We start from the raw sequence: 18174 nt of genomic DNA, 5'->3' as shown, positions 1-18174 counted from the left end.
AATTATTTATGAATTGATAGGTAGTCACCTCCAAGTCTTCATAAACCATCTCTTTATATGGCACTAGCTTGAAGTTACTTAAGACTCAGAATGAAAAAAAAAATACAAATTACAACCTACCTTCTAAAGCCAGAAAGAAAAAACATAAGCATAAATAAAAGTAATGCAACTTCATTACCATTCATATTTACTATGCAAAATAAAAGTTTTACGGAGCTTTTAATAATATATATATTTTCTACTATATACCAAAACCAAACCCATTGCCGTTGAGCCAATTCCGACTCATAGTGACCCCTACAGAAGAGAGTAAAACTGCCCTATAGGATTTCCAAGGCTGAAATCTTCACAGAAGCAGACTGTCACACCTTTCTCCTGTGGAACAGCTGGTCAGTTCAAACTGCTGACCTTTCGGTTAACAGCCAAGCTTGTAACCACTGTACCACCAGGGCTCCTGTGTTCTATTATATGTTGTTAGGTGCCAGGAAGTCGGTTCCACTCATAGCAACCCTACCGGATAGAGTAGAACTGCCCTATAGGGTTTCCAAGGAGCAGCTGATGGATTTGAATGGCCGACTTTTTGGTTAGCAGCTGAGCTCTTAACCACTACGCCACCAGGGCTTCATGTTCTATTATATAGGGAACTAAAAACAAACAGAAAACCCAAACCTATTGCCATCTGAGTCAATTCCAACTCGCAGCTACCCTATGAAGGGAATTAATCCTCTGTAAATAGTAATGTATCAATGGTAATACCCTCCCTAGTTCAGAACTTCTGGACATGAGGGGAAGTCATTGAAACTTCTGTGGGAGGTATAGGACCAGCTTCTCTGAAGGGCTTTCTTCTGCCATACTATTAGAGCTGAGATCAACAATAGCTTAAGTAGTTCTTAAACATCACTGGGCTTTAGAGGAGATAAGGAAACCAACAAGCAACTAAAACAAAGAAAAAAAGGAAACAGGAGAGAAGGGGAAAGGTGGCAGAAGAAAAGTGAGCCAAAACCTGATCTGCGAGCAACAAGAAAAAGAAGAGGAATGCAGGGTTACCAGAGAGTGAATACCAACAAGAAGACCTACAGTTGTCTGTTGCCTCCGGTACCCAACCCAGACTCCCACGTCAGTTTGGGGAACCGAACCTGAGATTCCATTAATATACCAGGACCTTCAAATAGAGCTAAAGTGGTTCCAGATCAAGTGCACTCCCTGGATCCTGGCAAAAATAAAGACAAACCCTCTGGAAGAAACCAGGATTAACAGATTAAGTTGAATTAACTATGATATCACAATCAAATATCATAAAATATGCAAGATAATCAGCTACTGTGAGTAACAGACAGCAGAAACAACCAACAGATTTAGACAAAGACTTCAGATTTTAGAATTGTCAAATATAAAATATTACATATTAAATGTTTAAAGAAATAAAAGATGTATAAAAATGAACAAGGATAAAGACTATCAAAAGCAATCAAGCACACAGAATACCAAACCAAAGAACTTATAGAACAAGGAAAAAAAAGAAATCACTGACATTTACAACTCAACAGATTGGTTGAGCAGCAGATAAAATCCAAATGAAGAGAGTTAGTGAACTAGAAGAATGAACTGAAGAAATGTCCCAAAATGCAACACAATGATGAGATCATGGGAGGAGAATAAAAGCAATCTTAAGAGATGGAGGATAGATCAAAAACTTTAAATAAGAACCCTAGAAAGTATGCCAGAAAGAATAAAAGAGAGCTAACATTTGAGAAGACAGTAGCTGAGAATTTTCCAGAAATGATAAAAGATATGAATCCAGAGATCCAGAAAGCATATATATATCAAGCAAAATAAGAAATCTTCAACTATATATTTTGCTGTGAAATTACAGAACACCAAAGACTAAGAAAAAGATCTTCACAGAAGCTAGAGAGAAGAAGTTTAGAGGAAAAATAATTAGACTGAAAGCAAAGTTTAACTTTGGTGATAAGAACAAAATACTTAAGGTGGAGCCAACATGGCGCCCTAGACAGCACCATGCTGTCTCTCTACAGCAAAGACCTGAAAAACTAAGTAAAACAGATACTAACGTCCAACCACACCCAGAAACAACCCCAGACAGGGAGTACGGGAAGGCAACTTCACAGAGCTCCCAACAGGAGATAGAGCACCTGGTAACCAGAGAAACACACTTTACCACCCCTCATCATTCTGGTGAGTTGAAGCAAGAAACCCCTGCCCATACTGACAGCCCCCACCACCAGGGTCCACAACACAAGCCAACTCCCCACCTGCCCCACCCCCTCCCATCCCATGGCTTTCCTTCCCCTCTCTTCCTTTTCTTTCTCCCTCCCACCTAGCCCCATACACCACCACCACCTCCCATTCCACCAGCAGGGCACACCATGGCTAGAGAGCCACCATACTGCTGCCACCATAGCTCTGCCCCACCCCCCACACCAGCTCCTGCCACCCCAGTTATTTTCCTTTTTATCCCTTTCTTCCTTTTCTTTCTCTCTCCCACCTAGACCCATACACCACCTGCACCCCTTCCCACCAGCCCTCACCATGCTGCCACGGCTACAGGGCTACCAGGGCCACCACCACAGGGCAACCCAACCCTCACTTTAAGGCGCCCACCGCACTGCAATTTCTTTCTTTCTTTTCTTTTTTTTTTTGCTTTCTCTTCTTTCTTTTCCTTCTCTCTCCCACCTAGCCCCATACATCACCTCCCCACCCTTCCCAGAGGCCGCTAGGTCAGCCCCACCCCACTCACCGGCCCCCACCGTACTGCCAGTTTTTTCTTTCTTTTTCTTTTCTTTCTTCGTTTTTTTCCTCCCTCTCACCTAGCCCCATACACCACCTTCCTACTGTTCCTGCTGGCCCCTGCCATGCCACAGCAGGTAGAGAGCCACTGGCCAACTGCCACTCTGGGTTCACCCTGCCCCCACCCGCAATTTTTTTTCTTTGTTTTCTATCTTTTCTTTCTCCCTCCCAACTAGCGCCATATAACACCACTAGCTCCTGCCTGCTGGCCACCAGGTCAGTCCTGCCCCACTCACTGACTCCTCTTTTTTTCTTCTTCTTCTTTAACTTTTCTGTTTTTTCTTTCTTTCCCTCCCTTTTATTTTCTTTCTCCCCCCGCCCCACCTAGCCCCGAACACCAATTCCCCCACTTCCCACCAGCATCCATGTGCTGCTGTGGCTAGAGCATACCTGGTGCTCAGGCCTGTCGCTACACTAAGCCCACACTGATCCTCCTCTCCCTCCACTCAACCAGCTGCTAAATGGTGGAAAGCAAGCCCATACCACTCCCCGTCCAAGACCCCTGCCATTCTAGCAAGGGGTTGTGAATGCTCTCACACCACTGGACCAACATCAGGAGACAGACAGCGCCCACCCAGTCCACCCTCAGCCACCTCGCAAAACCAGAGTACATCAGTGTGGGCTGCTGTTGCCCTGCCCACTCAGACAAGGTGTTGAGGGCTATAGTGACCACAGGCAAGAAAGCAGCAAAGAACACCCAGCCCAACTGCCCTGATATAGCCAAAAAAAAAAAAAGGCAGGATGAAAGAAACAAACATGCAATCAGAAAATAATAACTTGATGTCTCGGAGACAGCAGACAATATCAAAACATATCAAAAACAGGACAAAATGGCTCTGGTAACTGACCAAAATAAATAATAAGATAACCTTCCAGAAGAAAAAAAGGCAGTAGAAGTATCTGATATGGAATAAAAAAGACTAATATTTAGGGCTCTCCAAGAGATAGGCAAAGAGATCAAGGAAAACACATGCAAAGCCAAAGAAAACATATTCCAAATCAAGGAAAACACAGACAAAGCAATAGAAGAAATTAGGAAAATAATACAAGAACAAAAAGTCAAAATAAATAATTAGAAATCATACAAAAACAGTGATTAGAAATCCAAAAGAAAAACAACAAAATTTCAGAAATGGAAAACTCATTTGAGGTTTTACAAGCAAATTTCTAACAATGAAAGACAGAATCAGCGAGATTGAAGAGAAATCTACGGACGACACTTTGAGAAAAAATCAGAAAAGAATGAAGAAAACCTAAGAATTATGGCGGACACAATGAGGAACAAAAATCTACACATGATCAGAGTTCCAGAACAGGGAGAAAATGGAAAACACAAAGAAGATTGTTGAATCTTTGCTGGCAGAAAACTTCCGAAATATCGTGAAAGACAAAAAGCTGTACATCCAAGAACCCAATGAACCACATATAGGATAGACGCCAAAAGAAGGTCACCAAGACATCATAATCAGATGTGCCAAAATCAAAGACAAAGAATTCTGAAAGCAGCTCAAAAAAAATGAAAAGTCACTTACAAAGGTAACAGTAAGACTAAGCTCTGATTACTTGGCAGAAGCTATGCAGGCAAAAGGCAATGGGATAACATACATAAAACCCTGAAAGAAAAAAACTGCCAACCAGGAATAATATATCCTACAAAACTCTCTCTCAAATACAATGGTGAAATTAGGACATTTCCAGATAATCAGAAATTAAGGGAATTTGTAAAAACCAAACCAAATATAAAAAGTGAATCCTTTGCTTAGAAAACCAACAACAAGAGACAACAATCAGAGTCTAGGACACAGGACAGCATCAGCCAGATAACAACCTAGGTAAAGAATTCTCAATAATAAAACAAAGCTAACAGACCTAAAACAGGGAACAGAGACATCAATCTATAAATGACGACAACGTCAAAACAATAAAAGGGGAAATAAATGGTGTAGGTATATAACTTTCGAATGGAGAGGAACTCAGGGTGATGTCATCTAAGAAAACACTGGTTCAACCTTAGGAAGATAAGGGTAAATTACAAGGTAACCACAAAGAAAGTTAACAAACCTACTCATCAAGATAAATAAGAAAAAAACATAAAGAGTCAGTAAACACAAAATCTGTAATAAAGAAAGAAAAGAAAATCCACAAACAAAAGCAACTCAGCACATGAAAGTAAGGACAAAAAAACCATAAGCACCACAAAAAAAAAAAAAAACACAACAACAAACTTAACCTATCAATAATCACAATGAATGTAAATGGCTTAAAAGCACCTGTAAAGAGACAGAGAGTTGCAGAATGGATTAAACACAAAGACATCTCAGACACAAAGACATAAATATATTAAAAATCAGAGGATGGAAAAAAATATATCAAGGAAACAATAACCAAAAAAGAGCAGGAGTGGCAAAACTAATCTCAGATAAAATAGACCTTAAGGCAAAATCAATCATAAAAGAGAAGGAAAGGCATTATATAATGATTAAAGGGAAAATCCACCAAGAAGACTTAACCTTAATAAATATCTATGCACCCAACAACAGGGCTCCAAAATACATAAAACAAACTCAAACAGCACTGAAAAGAGAAATAGACAATTCCACAATAATAATAGGAGACTTCAACACACCACTCTCAGTAAAGGACAGAACATCTAGAAACAAACACAACAAAGACAGAGATGATCTAAAGGTCAAATTCCTCCAACATGACCTCATAAACATATATACAACACTCCACCCAACAGCAGTAAAGTATACACATGGAACACTCCCAAGAATAGACCACATTTTAGACCACAAAGCAACTCTCAATAAAATCCAAAATATCAAAATAATACAAAGCATTGTCTCTGATCACACCACCATAAAAGTAGAAATCAGTAACAGGAAGATCAAGGAAAAAAATCAAATACATGGAAACTGAATAACATCTTGCCTACAAACAACTGGGTAATAGAAGAAATCAAAAAGGGAATCAAAAAATTCCTAGAATCAAATGAGAATGAAAACACAACAAACCAAAACCTTTGGGGCACAGCAAAAGCTGTGCTCAGAGGGCAATTTATAGCAATAAACACACACATCAAAAAAATAAAAATAGGCCAAAATCAAAGTTAGCTCTACAACTCAAACAAATAGAAAGAGAACAGCAAAAGAAGCCCACAGGCATTAGAAGAAAGGAAATAATAAAGATTAGAGCTGAAAGAAATATATGGAGAACAGAAAAACAATAGAAAGAATCAACAAGATCAGAAGTCGGTTCTTTGAAAAGATCAACAAAATCGACAAATCATTGGCCAAACTCACAAAACAAAAACAGGAGAGGAAGTAAATAACCCAGGTAGGAAATGAGATGGGAGACAGTACAACAGACTCAACTTAAATAAAAAGGATTATAAAGCAATACTATGAAAAATTATACTCCACCAAATTTGAAAACCTGAAGGAAATGGATAAATTTCTGGAAACACACTACCTATCTAAACTATCAAAAAATGAAATTGAAAATCTGAAGAGACCCATAACAAGAGAAGAGGTTGAACAAGTAAAAAAAAAAAAAAAACTCTCAACAAAAAAAAGTCCTGGCCTGGACAGCTTCACTGGAGAATTCTACCAAACGTTCAGAAAGGAGCTCACACCGCTACTACTCAAACTATTTCAAAACATAGAAAGGAAGGAATACTCACGAATTCATTCTATGAAACCTGCATAACCATGATACAAAAGGCAGGCAAAGACATCACAAAAAAAGAAAATTACAGACCAGTATCTCTCATGAATACAGAGGCGAAAATTCAACACAAAATTCTAGCCAAGAGAATTCAGCATCATATAAAATAATAATAATATAGGAGGCAGTGCCAAGATGGCTGAGTAGTCAGATGATTCCAGTGGTACCTCTTACAACAAAGACCCTAAGAACAAGTGAATTGACTATACGTGACAATCGAGGAGCCCGGAACATCAAAGGCAAAGTTGAGGAATCGGACTGAGTGGCAGGGGAAGGGAGAGACAGTTCAGAAGCAGCGAGGAGTTGCCAGACCTAACCTGGTGGGAGCCAACACCCTGCAGGCCGGATCAGCTAGCGCGCGTGGTGAGGCAAGCAGTGGCGTTCAAGACATATTTTCCACATCAGGAGAGACTGCACAACAGAGAGTCTAATCAAGCCTCCAGAACAAGTGAAAAGCAGCACTCCATCAGCAAAAGATAAGTACATGTATCTGACCTACCACACAGATCAAAAAACACCTCATTTGGGAAAAACCTCTCTCCCGTTTACCTGCTCCCTCCCCGCTCTGCACCAGATCCCCAGCTAGTTTCAGCAATGGCCACGTGCCCTAGGCCAGAAGTACGACCCATCACACACCCTTAGTCATTCTCTGGCCTTGGAGACAGAACAAATTAACAAACAGGAAAAAATAATCTGCCAGCTCCCCTAAGCCAGGAACTCAGGGTAGGCACAGCTCCTTTGCCTAGGCACAGGCATAAAGGGGTCCACGGACTCTGAATGTCTTTCATCCCTGCATAGACCTGTGTGGTACCATTTCAACAGCATAGGCCCTCATTAGCAGAGTACAACAGGGTATATACCTAAAGCTAACTTCAACTGTATCAGCTATATGGTGGAGAGGCAGGTTTGTGACATTTGACACCGCTTTGCTCATTAAGCCGGGTCCTCATCTACCCATATCAGGGGCCTGAGGACTGATGACTCCACCCATGCCACCTAGCCACCTGCAAAAGAGGTCCAAGAATAAGTGGTGGCTCCCAGTCCTTACAGCCAGCAGCACTGAGTGCCCACAGTCCTGCTGCAAAACCCACCCACCTAGAAGCTCTAGGGAACAGGGACACATTTTCCTCCCAAACACTCAGGGGCAACTGTCAGCCCCTTGCCTTGCAAAGCACGAGACCCCCTACTGCACCCAGATATCTGTGCCTACACCTGTCTTAGTCATCTAGTACTGCTATAACAGAAATACCACCAGTGGATGGTTTTAATGAAGAGAAGTTTATTTCCTCACAGTCAAAGTAGGCTAAAAGTTCAATTTCAGGGCATCAGCTCCAGGGGAAGGCTTTTCCTCTCTGTCGGCCTTCTCTTTGGTGTTCCCCCAGACTAGGAGCTTCTCTGCGCAGGGACCCCGGTCCAAAGGACACACTCTGCTCCCGGCACTGCTTTCTCGATGGTATGAGGTCCCCCTGTCTCACTGCTCACTTCTCTCTTTTATATCTCAAGAGATTGCCTCGGGACACAATCCAGTCTTGTAGATCCAGTCCTGCCTTACTAACACAACTGCCACCCATCCTCCCTCATTAACATCATAGAGGCAGGATTTACAACATATAGGAAAATCACACAGTACCAGGAATCATGGCCCAGACAAACTGATACACACATTTTTTGGGGGACATAATTCAAACCATGACAATACCAATCACCCCTGCCCGTCTAGGACTCTAGGTGAGAGCCTGTACCACACATGTGGTAACTGACTACCTGGACACCTGAGCTAAATCCATACAAGAAAAGTAAACAGACTCCTGGACCCACATACCTAGTAACAGATCTAACCACCTTGTGACAGGATGTTAGAGCTCCAAAGGAGCTGATAATCAAAGTAGCTCACATGAGCAGCCTATTTGGGCATATCAGAACAAAAGAAAACAAGAAGCTAGGACACAGTAAACACACACAAAATAAATAAATAACTTATCGATGGCTCAGAGACAACAGTCAATATCAAATCACATAAAGAGGCAGACCATGATGGCTTTAGCAAGCCACCAAAACAAAGAATCAAGAAATCTTCCAGAGGAAGAGAACTTCTTGGAATTACCAGAGGTAGAATACAAAAGATTAATATACAGAACTCTTCAAGAGATCAGGAAGGAGATCATGCAAAATGCAGAACAAACCTAGGAACACACAGACAAAGCAATAGAGGAACTCAAAAAGGTTATAGAGGAGCACAACAACAAATTTAACAGGCTACCAGAATCCATAGAGAGACAGCAAACAGAAATCCAGAAGATTAACAATAATCTCAGAATCAGACAACTGAATAGAAAGTCATAGGAGCAGAATTGAGACAATGGAAGTCAGAATTAGTGAGACTGACAATAAAGCACTTGATACCAACTTATTTGAGGAAAAATCAGATAAAAGGATTTTAAAAAATGAAGAAACCCTAAGAATTATCTGGGACTCTTACCAAGAGGAACAACCCTACGAGTGATTGGAGTACTAGAAGGGGGGTGGATAACAGAAAATACAAGAGAATTCTTGTAGATTTGTCAACAGAAAATTTCCCTGATATCGTGAAAGATGAGAAGATACCTATCCAAGATGCTCATCGAACCCTACACAAGGTAGATCCCAAAAGAAAGTCACCAAGATATATAATCGAACTTGACAAAATCAAAGATAAAGAGAGAATTTTAAGAGTAGCCAGGGATAAACGGGAAGTTACCAACAAAGGAGAGTCAATAAGACTAGGCTCGGCCTACTCAGAAGAAACCATGCAGGCAAGAAGGCAAAGGGATGACATATAGAAAGCCTTGCAGGAAAAAAATTGCCAGCCAAGAATTACATATCCAGCAAAACTGTCTCTCAAATATGATGGCAACATTAGGGCATTTCCAGATAAACTGAAGTTTAGGGAATTTGCAAAAACCAAACCAAAATTACAAGAAATATTAAAAGGAGTCCTCTGGTTAGAAAATCAATTACATCAGATAACAACACAAGACTAGAACACAGGACAGAGCAACCAGATATAAACCCAGATAGGGAAGTCACAGAAATAAATCAAAGTAAAATGCTGAAAATAGAGAGAGTCATCAATATGTAAAAGATCACAACATTAAAACAAAAAAGAGGGACTAAAAAATTTAGTCATAGATCTTTCATATATGGAGAGGAAGTCAAGGTGATATAAAGAAATAAAAGAGTGGTTGAAACTCAGAAAAACAGGGGTAAATATTAAGGTAACCACAAAGGAAACTAACAATCCTATACTTCAAAATAAAAAACAAGAAAAACATAAAGACTCAGTAAATATAAAATCAACAAAGAAAAAAAGGAAATACATAAAGAAAAATAACTCAGCACAGAAAATTAAGTAGAACAAAGAAACTGTCAACAACACACACACAAAAAAAGACATCAAAATGACAGCACTAAACACACAGCTATCAATAATTATGCTGAATGAAAGGGCAACATAAACCAGAGACTCCATCAGCCTGAGACCAGAAGAACTAGATGGTGCCCAGCTACCACCAATGAGTGCCCTGGCAGGGAACACAACAGAGAGCAGGAGAAAAGTGGGGTGCAGAATTCAAATTCTAGTAAAAATACCAGACTCAATGGTCTGACTGAGACTGGAGGGACCCCAGAAGACATGGCCCCCGGACTCTCTGTTATCCCAGAACTAAAACCATTCCCAAAGCCAACTCTTCGGACAAAGATTAGACTGGACTATAAGACATGAAATGATACTAGTGAGGAGTGTGCTTCTTAGCTCAAGTAGAAACAAGAGACTAAATGGGCAGCTCCTGTCCACAGGTGAGATGAGAAGGGAGAAAGTGACAGGAGCTGGCTGAATGGACGTGGGAAATCTGAGGTGGAAAGGAGAAGTGTGCTGTCACATTGTAGGGAAAGCAACTAGGGTCACATAACAATGTGTGTATAAATTTTTGTATGAGAAACTGACTTAAACTGTAAACTTTCACTTAAAACGCAATAAAAAAATAAAATAATAATACACAATGACCAAGTGGGATTCATACTAGGTATGCAAGGATGGTTCAACATTAGAAAATCAATTAACATAATCCAATACATAAATAGAACAAAAGAAAAGAATCACAAGATCATCTCAATCGATGCTGAAAAGGTATTTAATAAAGTCCAACACCCATTTCTGATAAACACTCTCAATAAAATAGGAATAGAAGGGAAATTCCTCAACATAATAAAGGGCATCTATACAAACCCAACAGCCAACATCATTCTCAATGGAGAGAGGCTGAAAGCATTCTCCCTGAGAACGAGAACAAGACAAGGATACCCTTTATTACCACTCCTACTTAACATTGTGCTGGAAGTCCTAACTAGAGCAATAAAGCAAGAAAAAGAAATAAAGGGCATCCAAATGGGAAAGGAAGAAGCAAGATTATGCCTATGCACAGATGATATGATCCTATACACAGAAAACCCCAAAGATTCCACAAGAAAACTAATGGAACTAACAGAAAGATTCAGCAGAGTAGAGGATACAAGATCAACATACAAAAATCAGTTGGCTTTCTATACACCAAAAAGAGATCTTCGGAAAAGAAATCAGGAAAATAATACCACTTATAGTGGCCCCTAAAAAGATAAAATACTTAGGAATAAACTAACCAGGGATGTAAAAGACCTATACAAAGAAAACTACAAAGCATTACTGCAAGAAACCTACACGAATGGAAAAACATACCATGCTTATGGATAGGAAGACTCAACATTGTGAAAAATGTCAATTCTACCCAAAGCAACCTACAGATATAATGCAAACCTCATCCAAACACCAACAGTATTCTTTAACAAGATGGAAAAACTAATCACCAACTTCATATGGAAAGGATAGAGGCCCCAGATAAGCAGAGTATCACAAAAGAAAAAGAACAAAGTAGGAGGCTTCACACTATCTGGTCTTAAAATCTAGTCTACAGCCACAGTAGTCAAAATGGCCTGGTACTGGCATGACGACAGACATATAGGCTAATGGAACAGAATCGAGAACCCACATATAAATCTTTCCACCTATGGTCAGTTGATCTTTTACAAAGGACCAACGTCCATTAAATGGTGAAAAGACAATCTTTTTAACAAATGGTGGTGGCAAAACTAGATGTCCATTTATGAAACAATGAAACAGGTCCTATACCTTACACCATACACAAAAACTAACTTAAAATGGATCAAAGACCTAAATATAAAACTTAAAACTATAAAGATCATGGAAGAAAAACAGGGACAATACTAGGGGCCCTAATATATGGCACAAATAGAATACAAACCATAACCAATAGTGCACAAACACCAGAAGATAAACTAGGTAACTGGGAAAGACTAAAAAATTAAACATGTATGCTCATCAAAAGGCTCCTCCAAAAGAGTAAAAAGAGAACCTACAGACTGGGGAAAAAAATTTTGTTAGGACATATCCGACAAGGGCCTAATCTCTAAAATCTATAAAATACTTCAACACCTCAATAATAAAAAGACAAATTATCCAATTTAAAAAAGGGCAAAGGATATGAACAGACACTTCACCAAAGAAGACATTCAGGCAGCTAACAGACACATAAGGAAATTCTTGGGATCATTAGCCGCTAGAGAAATGTAAATCAAAACTACAATGAGATACCATCTCACCCCAACATTAGTGGCACTAAACAAAAACAGAAAATAACAAATGTTGGAGAAGTTGCAGGCAAACTGGAACTCTTATGTACTGCCGGTGGAAACAAAATGGTACAACCACTATGGAAAATGATATGGCACCTCCTTTAAAAGCTAGAAATAGAAATACCATACAATTCAGCAATCCCACTCCTAGAAATATATCCTAGAGAAATAAGAGCTGTCACACAAATGGACATATGTCCACTATGTTCATTGCAGCATTACTCACAATAGCAAAAAGATGGAAACAATCTAAGTACCCATCAACAGGTGAATGGATAAACAAATTATGGTACATACAGTGGAATACTACGCAGTGATAAAGAACAATAATGAATTTGCAAAACATCTCACAACATGGGTGAATCTGGAGGGCGTTATGCTGAGTGAGATGCGTTAATCACAAAAGGACAAATATTGTATGAGACAACTATTATAAAAACCCAAGAAAAGGTTTACACAGAGGGAATAAAAAACAATCTTTGATGGTTACGAGGGAAGGGAGGGACAAGGAGGGGAAGCCTCCACTAGCCTGAGCCCAGAAAAAGTAGATGGTGCCCAGCTACCACCACTGACCGCTCTGACAGGGATCACAATAGAGGGTCCCAAACACAGCGGGATAAAAATGTGGAACAAAATTCAAATTAAAAAAAAAATAAAAAAATCAGACTTAACTAGTCTGACAGAGGCTGGAACAATCCCTAAGACTATGGCACCCAGATACCCTGCAAATTGAGAATTGAAGCCACCCCCGAAGTCCACCTTTCAGTCAAAGATTGTTGTTATTGTTAGGTGCTGTCAAGTAGGTTCTGACTCATAGCGACCCTATAGGACAGAGTAGAACTGCCCCACAGAATTTCCAGGGAGCAGCTGGTAGATTCAAACTGCCAACCTTTTTGGTTAGCAGCCAAGCTCTCAACCACTGCGCCACCAAGGCTCCAGCTAAAGATTAGACAGGCCTATAAAACAAACAATAATACACGAGAAGAACATGTTTCTTAGTTCAATCAAGTATACGAGACTAAATGGGCAACACCTGTCCAAAAGCAAAGATGAGAAAGCAGGAAGGGATAGGGAAGCCAGATAAATGGACACAGGGAACCCAGGGTAGAAAAGGAAAGGGGGAGAGTGCTGACACAATGTGGGAATTGCCACCAATGTCACAAAACAATTTTTGTATAAATTTTTTAATGAGAAACTAACTTAAGCTGTAAACTTCCACCGAAAGCACAATAAAATTTTAAATATATATATCGATTCATTATTTTTAACCTTTTTTGGATTGCAATATTTACTTTAAAACTTTTACTGGCACAATTATATATACATGAAGTTCAATAAAGGACATTTCTCTTCCCTCCCCCCAAAAAAAGAACAAATTCTTAGAAAAATACAGTTTATCAAACCTGAGTCATGAAAAAATAGAAAATCTGAATAATACTAAAAGTAATAAAGAACTTGAGTAAGTGATTAAAAATCTTCCCATTAAAATAAATATAACAAAACACCACTTTCAGATGGTTTTTCCAGGAAGGACTAAGTAACATTATAGGAAGAGATCATTCTAATCCTATACAAACTATATAAGATAAAAAGAAACACTGCTAGATAACGGATTCATTCATAACAGAATCAATCAAAAACAGTATGAGGAATGGAAATTTAGGTCAACCTCAGTCATGTACAGAGATCCAAAAATGCAAACAAAATATCAGGCACCAAAAAATCCAGAACTATAATTCAACACATTAATTTTCAAGAAGAATCATCATATGGTCATCTCAGTCAATGCAGAAAAAAATATTGAAAACTTTCAAAACCTACTTATGATTTTTTAGAAATCTTACCAAACTAGGAATAGAAGCAAATTCCTTAATCTGACAAAGCATATCTACCAAAAATTTACAGCCAACATTCTTCTTAATGGTGAAACATTAGCAAGACTCCCTTCAGAATCAGAAACAGGATGCCCACCTTTATCAGTTCTACTTAACAGTGTGCTGAAGGCCTGAGCCAATGCAGAAAGACAAGAAAAACAGACTAACTGGAAGTGATGAGATCAAACTGCCATTATTCACAGATAGTCTATCCACAAAGAAAACCAAGAAAAAAAAAAAACCTGTAGATAAAATATTGGAATTAAATAAATCATATATACTCATTTAATCCCACAGCAGAAACGAATGAACTAGAGCTATATTCAAACACATGGATGAATCCTAAAAATAATGTTGAGTATAAAAGGTAGGTGACAGACAACTACATACCATATGGCACCATTTTCATTAAGCTCAAAACAAGCAAAACCATACAACGCATTAAGGATACAAACACATGTGGCAAAACCATTTTTTTAAAGAAAGGGAATGATAAACAAAACGCAGGGGAATGGGTTGCCTCCGGAGGATGGGGTTAAAAGGAGCACTTCAGCAGCTTCTAGTTTTGAAAATGGGGTGGGTGGAGGTCAAGAGAGTGGGCTTGCATATATGTTATAGGTTCTTTTGTAAATGCATCAATACTACATAAATAAAATAAGTTAATAGACTAGCTCAATCAAATGACAGTCAATAGATACATATTTAAGTGATAGACTTATTATTTCAAGCGTCTGCTAAAAACAATTCCTCTTCTGCACAGGCTTCATAGGAGGGTAACCACAGGAAACACAATAACCTCCTCCACAATATATGTAGTAAATCAATGTCTGTTACCCTGGGGAAGGAGTACAGCCCTCAAAGGAGATGGAACCATGGTCATTATGCACCAGCCAAGAGCCATGGTCCAGGCTGGAGGCTTCCCTTGCTCATATTATTCCATGACCAGAAAGCTCCTCACCAGACTCCCTTTGAGAGCCTCCCCACCCTGGCCTCCTCCAGCAAGCTCTGCAATGAGTATGCAATAGGCCTGTTCTTTACAGTCATAAACGTTTATCTTCTCACAACACCCTAAGCAAAAGCTCTTCAAACCATAAATAATTTCTAGATAACCAACGATTAACTTTCAGAACTATAATTCAGTTCTGAATGTAGTTCTCAAGGTATCAGTAATCTGGCCACTTGTCTAATACATTTGGACAAGAAAGACTTTAAGCTTAATAGATCAAAAACCATACCCAAATATTATTCAAACTTTGATGAGAATATATAATCAAAACACGCACACACACACAAAGATAGCAACCTCACTAGTAATCAGAAAAAATGTAAATCAAAACAATGAGTTTTTTCATGTCATATTTATGTATATTAAAAAGATAAATCATTTCCAGTGTTGGTTGGGTGTAAGAAATTTACATAAGACTTACATATAAGTTTACATGTAAGCTTATATGGCCTTTTTGGAGAGCAATTTGGCAATCTCTACTAGAATTTAAAGTGTATATGTTCTTCCATCTAATAATTTCATGTCTAGGTTCCCATCCAGGAAAAATATTCCCATGTGATTGCAAAAGAAAAAAAAGCACAAGAACATTCTTTGCAGCATTGTTTGTAAATGTGGGTGGGAAGGAGGGAGGAAGGGAGGGAGTGAGATAGGAAAGAAAGAAGGAAGGGAGGGAGGAAGGAAGGAAACATATCTATCAACAGCCATTAGCTAAACGAATTAATAAAAACTTACTTCAAAAAGAAAGAGGATAGAGTCCAGCTCCTCCCTTTGTGACTTATTATTCCCTGGAATACATAAAAATACGTTAGTTATTATGCTAACATTTTAACATTAGAATATTACAAATTATGTTAAAAGGCATCTTAAAACATTTAAGCCTCAACATAAATTCATTTATTCAAGAAATACCAAGAGGCAGGGTGGAACACATACTAGGAATGCAGATGGATAATCGAGCCAGCCCGCCTAGGGCCTAGTCCACATCTAGCAGAGCTGCCTCTTGATAGCTATTTAAATAGTTTCCACGTTTTCCGAGTTGTTGCCAACCTGAGGCAGGTAATTTATTAAATTCTCAAGAAGTCACTTGTGAGTTCAAATTATGGCAGAATGCATAACAAAAACAAAGAGAGTTCTAGCTTTGTACTACAAAAAGGCATACAGCAGGTGAAAATTATAAAAAGTGGTGTATCTCTTTAGGCAACTGTGTACTGTTCTTTCGATAATCACAATATAATGGAAACCACAACTACTGCAGCAGTTACCATCACTGTGCACGCCCTATGTGCCAGGCACTGTGCTAGGTGTTTGGCACACATCATCTAACTCCAGGGTCAGGAAACTTCTTCTGTCAGGACCAGAGAGTAAATATTTTAGACTTTGCAGGTCTCTTGCAACCATTCAACTCTGCTGTTGTAGTACAAAGAAGCCATAAACAGTGAGTGAGTGAGTGGGTGTGGCTGTGTCCAATAAAACTTCATTTACAAAAACACGCAGAACCCGGGATCTAACTGAATCCCCACAGCTCTATGAAGTAGATCTCATTCACTCATTCAGCAAACACTATACGGGGTTACTCTAGGTCCTGGGGATGTAGGAGTGAACAAAACTGACAACAATCTCTGCCCTGAGGCGCTAACATTCTGGCAGGTGGAGGCATGAAATAAATGAAGGAAACCAGAGGGCAGATGGAGAACGCCAGAAAAGGGTGGTATGTAACTCTGAGCAGGGAAGTCGGGGAAGGCCTCTCTGATAAGGTGACTTTTGAGCAAAGGCCTAAGAGAGGTAAGAAAGCAAGCCCTATGGAAATACGGGAAAGAGTGTTCCAGGTAGGGGGACTGGACAGTACAAAGTCCCTATGGCTGAGTATACTTGGCATGGTCAAGAAATAGCAAGAGGGCCCTTGTGGCTGCCGCAAAGTAGGGGAAGAGCTGTGGCAGCTGAGGTTACACAGCGGGTGGGCCTGAGCCCACTGTAATGACTGCGGGAATGAGAAGCCCTTTGGGGGTCTGGAGCTGGGGAGAGTCAAGATCTGACTCACATTTTCAAAGCACCATGCCAGTTGCTCTTCTGAAAAGAATCTTGCGGGTGGGAGAGGGCAAGGAAGAGGCATCTAAGTGTGGAAACTGGGAGACCACTTCTGAGGCTGCTGCAATAATTCAGGTGAGGATGATGGGGCTTCAGTGGTACAAGTTTTAGGCAATGAGAAGAGGCTGGATTCTGGGTATTCTGAAGACAGGACCAGTAACTCCAAGGCTTCAGCCTGAATAACTGGAAGGCTGAAGTTATCACAAAATGATTTCATTACTCCTAGTAAACATTTTCCTTTATGCCCTTTCTATTTTTTTTTTCTGGTATACTTTCTTTCCTGTACTTCAATAGAATTGTGCTAAAAACAAAACACTTCAAAATCTCGCCCCGTTTTTATCGGTTCTTCAGTATGACTCTTTATGGGAGATAGCAAAAGTGGCCACAGTTCTCCCCCTCCCATCGAGAGATGTCTACTTCTCCACCTTCAGACACGAGAGGTCATGTCACTCGGTTGAGCCACTGGAACCCTCACGAACGTGAGGCAGCAGAACTTGGGAAATCCCCGTGCACTTGCTGAGCATGGAACCCTGAGGCCACTGTGTGAAGGAGCTGGAACTAGCCCACCGGAGAATGAGATCCACATGGAGAACCAAGGTGCCCTGGCTGACAGCTTGCCAACTGCAAGACATGTGAATGAAGCCCTCCACCTCATATGCTGCTGTAAAAAAAAAAATGGCACAGCACACTTACAAAAATACTCCACGGGGGCAGGGTGAGGTTCACAAACAAACGCAGCAGTGGCACATTATTTGCATAAAAATACAGTATATATTAATCACAGGGAAAAAACTGAACAATCTATTAAGAAAAAAGCTTGTTACAAGGCCCAGAAGGCAGAAGGGGAGTAGGAAGCTGATGATAGGGAACACAGAATAGAGTAAGGATATTGTTGATGTGTTGTGAGATTGTTAACCATTGTCATAGGGCAACATTTGTAGTAACTGT

At 39.8% G+C, this 18174-nt stretch overlaps 1 protein-coding gene across 4 annotated transcripts in view; it reads right to left on the bottom strand.

Moving 5' to 3' along the window:
* Positions 1-18174, bottom strand: part of RALGAPA2 (Ral GTPase activating protein catalytic subunit alpha 2) — a 388120-nt gene that overhangs the window by 336952 nt on the left and 32994 nt on the right. For all 4 annotated transcript variants that reach the window (XM_023731401.1, XM_023731398.1, XM_023731400.1 and 1 more), the window contains exon 3: positions 15874-15926. In XM_023731401.1, coding sequence (XP_023587169.1) covers positions 15874-15926 — 53 coding nt within the window. The remainder of the gene's footprint in view (positions 1-15873; positions 15927-18174) is intronic.

Source organism: Trichechus manatus, unplaced genomic scaffold (assembly GCF_000243295.1).
Source record: "Trichechus manatus latirostris isolate Lorelei unplaced genomic scaffold, TriManLat1.0 scaffold00042, whole genome shotgun sequence".
NCBI classification, from domain to species: Eukaryota; Metazoa; Chordata; class Mammalia; order Sirenia; family Trichechidae; genus Trichechus; species Trichechus manatus.
This window is presented reverse-complemented; position numbering and strand designations above follow the sequence as displayed.